The 2,179-nt window shown below is 57.7% G+C and overlaps 1 protein-coding gene across 1 annotated transcript in view; it reads left to right on the top strand.

Annotated features, from left to right (window-relative positions):
- Positions 1-548: 548 nt before the first annotated feature.
- The window catches only part of POSPLADRAFT_1145732 (hypothetical protein), a gene marked incomplete at both ends in the record, with an annotated part of 3,375 nt that continues 1,744 nt past the window's right edge, over positions 549-2,179 (top strand). The window contains 2 exons of the mRNA XM_024485833.1: positions 549-779; positions 974-1,385. Of these exons, the coding sequence (XP_024337579.1) occupies positions 549-779; positions 974-1,385 (643 nt within the window). The remainder of the gene's footprint in view (positions 780-973; positions 1,386-2,179) is intronic.

Below are 2,179 nucleotides of genomic sequence, written 5' to 3'. Positions count from 1 at the left end.
GAGTTAGCAGCAAGGTGTCCCGCGGTTCGAGTGAACACGAGAAACGCCTTCGGAAAAGGCTACGAACAATGGGGAAGCTACGAGGTGGCTTCGACACGTCGTCGAAGCTCCTCGGAGGCTGTGGATGGTTAGTGGAGACGATCGAAGCTCGGGAGAGCTCTTCGAAGAATCGTAGAAGAAAGAGACAATTCGATAGGGGGGACTTAGCTAGGACGCGGTTCGCAGTTTCTTCGACAATAGTCGAAGTCGAAGGGTTCGTCGAGACGGTATCGACGAGTAAACGCAGTGGACGAGGTTTCGAGGTTACGCAGCGAGGGACGAAGTGACGCAGTTAGAGGCTTAGACGCAGGGCGAACTCGACTTATGAGCTCTGAACTCGAGGGGGGAACCGGATCTTGTATTTTTAGAGAGAAGTACGACAGGTTTTATACTACACAGGACGCTACGACTATTCGAGAGTGGCACACTGGTACAAGGGGCTTTGCATTGTTCCTCAAGAAGCTGCCTCACCGAGGGGCACATACTAAGTCCATCGGTAGAGTGACGTCATGCCGAACGCGGAGATGAAGAGCAACATATGGCCACTTCGGACCGGTAGCCGTCGTGAAGGCATGCCGCGAGGTTCGATACCTAATCGGGAAAGACCGGCTACTTCGGTGTGGCTTGGAGCGAAGCGCGCGCTTGGCCGAGCGGCGTCAAGTGGCCCTATTGTTCGCCGAATGCGGAAGATGTCTCGGGATCTACGCGCGAGGCATCGGGACGACCGTGCCGAGCTTCGAGTAAGCGTCGCGCACCGTCGAAGATGTCGAAGAGCGTCGAAGGCGAAATCGAACTGTTGGGAGACTGAGTCGAAGTGCCGGGCGGAATGCGAGTGCCAAAAGAGGTGTATCGGGGCCCAGCGGGGCTCGGCGCCTATCAACGGTTTTGCCATCATATCGGAGGGGGAGGAGGAGTTTTAAGGTGTCCTTGTCAGGAGGAGACGCGGGCGAGGACATTATCGGCGGCGGGGGGGACGGAGGACGGCCCGGGGGCGGAGGCGGTGGTTGTGGTTGTCCGCCGGTCGGACTTCGTGGGGAGCAAGTGCGCGAGCGGCCTCTCGGCGGAGACGGCGGTGAAGGCGCCGGAGGAAGTTCGGTGGTGGGGTTACGTACGTCAGGGACTGCTGACGTGGAGGCGAGCGCCGTCGGCGAGGTGGGCCGAGCAGGATCCGTGGGCTCGGGCTCCGGGACTCCTTCTTCACTCGCACTCTCCTCAGACTCTGGCTCTGACGCAGGGTCTGCAGGGAGATCGGGATCTCCTCCTCTTTGACTTGTACTGGCGACAGTTTGGGGAAGGCGAGAGCTGGGGGAAACAGCGCGGGAGTGCCGGGACGCAGATCGAGAGGCGTGGGTACTGCGGGGACCGAGCGGGTGTTGGGCCCTTCTGATGGCCTTATAGCGCTCATAATCCTGCTCGATCGATCGAGGTGTGCGATTAGGGCACGGTTGTGTCTCGCAGGCGAAGATGAGAGTGGTGGGACCGTCAGTGATGTAGACGTCGATGAGGTCCTTGGAGTCGAAGGTGTGAACAAGGCCTTGACACGCAGCCACGATGGGGGAAGGAAGGGAAGGTGCGCATGCTACAAAAGGCCGTGCTAAGCTAGCTTACACCTACGGCGCCCGAGGTAACGCTAGGGTTCACGATTCACGTGGGGCCCAGTACTGCTTTTGATTATTATGCAGCAGGAACCTAGTCCACGCGTCCGTTAGGACAAACACCGCCCACTGAAGTGCAGGTGTTGAAAGGTTCGTTCCCTGAGCGGTGGCGATGTATAGTACGCTATCTAGGTATCGTAGGGTACAGTAAGGGTGCGCACCACCCAACCTATAGGAAGGGAATGTGAGTTGTGGGAGTCCCGATGGAACGCCGGCAGCTATGGGGAGTTTCGACCTAATGTCGCGACTTGAGGTCAAGCGACAGGGGAAAACCTAAAAGCTGGGGGCGTCCGACTGATTCTCACCGAAGCGATGGTGAGCGATGCTCAAACCTAAGGCTAGGGACAAGATAGTATATTAGTTAGGTAAGGAAAAAGGAATACAACTGAAGGCTTACTGACCTAGGGACAAGAGGTCGAAACTGAGGTCCCTAGGGCAGCAGAGGCCGGCTTATATACAGGGGAATTTAGGGGAGCTAGTGCGCA

This window comes from Postia placenta (assembly GCF_002117355.1).
Source record: "Postia placenta MAD-698-R-SB12 unplaced genomic scaffold POSPLAscaffold_9, whole genome shotgun sequence".
NCBI classification, from domain to species: Eukaryota; Fungi; Basidiomycota; class Agaricomycetes; order Polyporales; family Adustoporiaceae; genus Rhodonia; species Rhodonia placenta.
The sequence above is the reverse complement of the archived record's forward strand: the minus strand, read 5'-3'. Positions and strand labels throughout refer to the sequence as shown.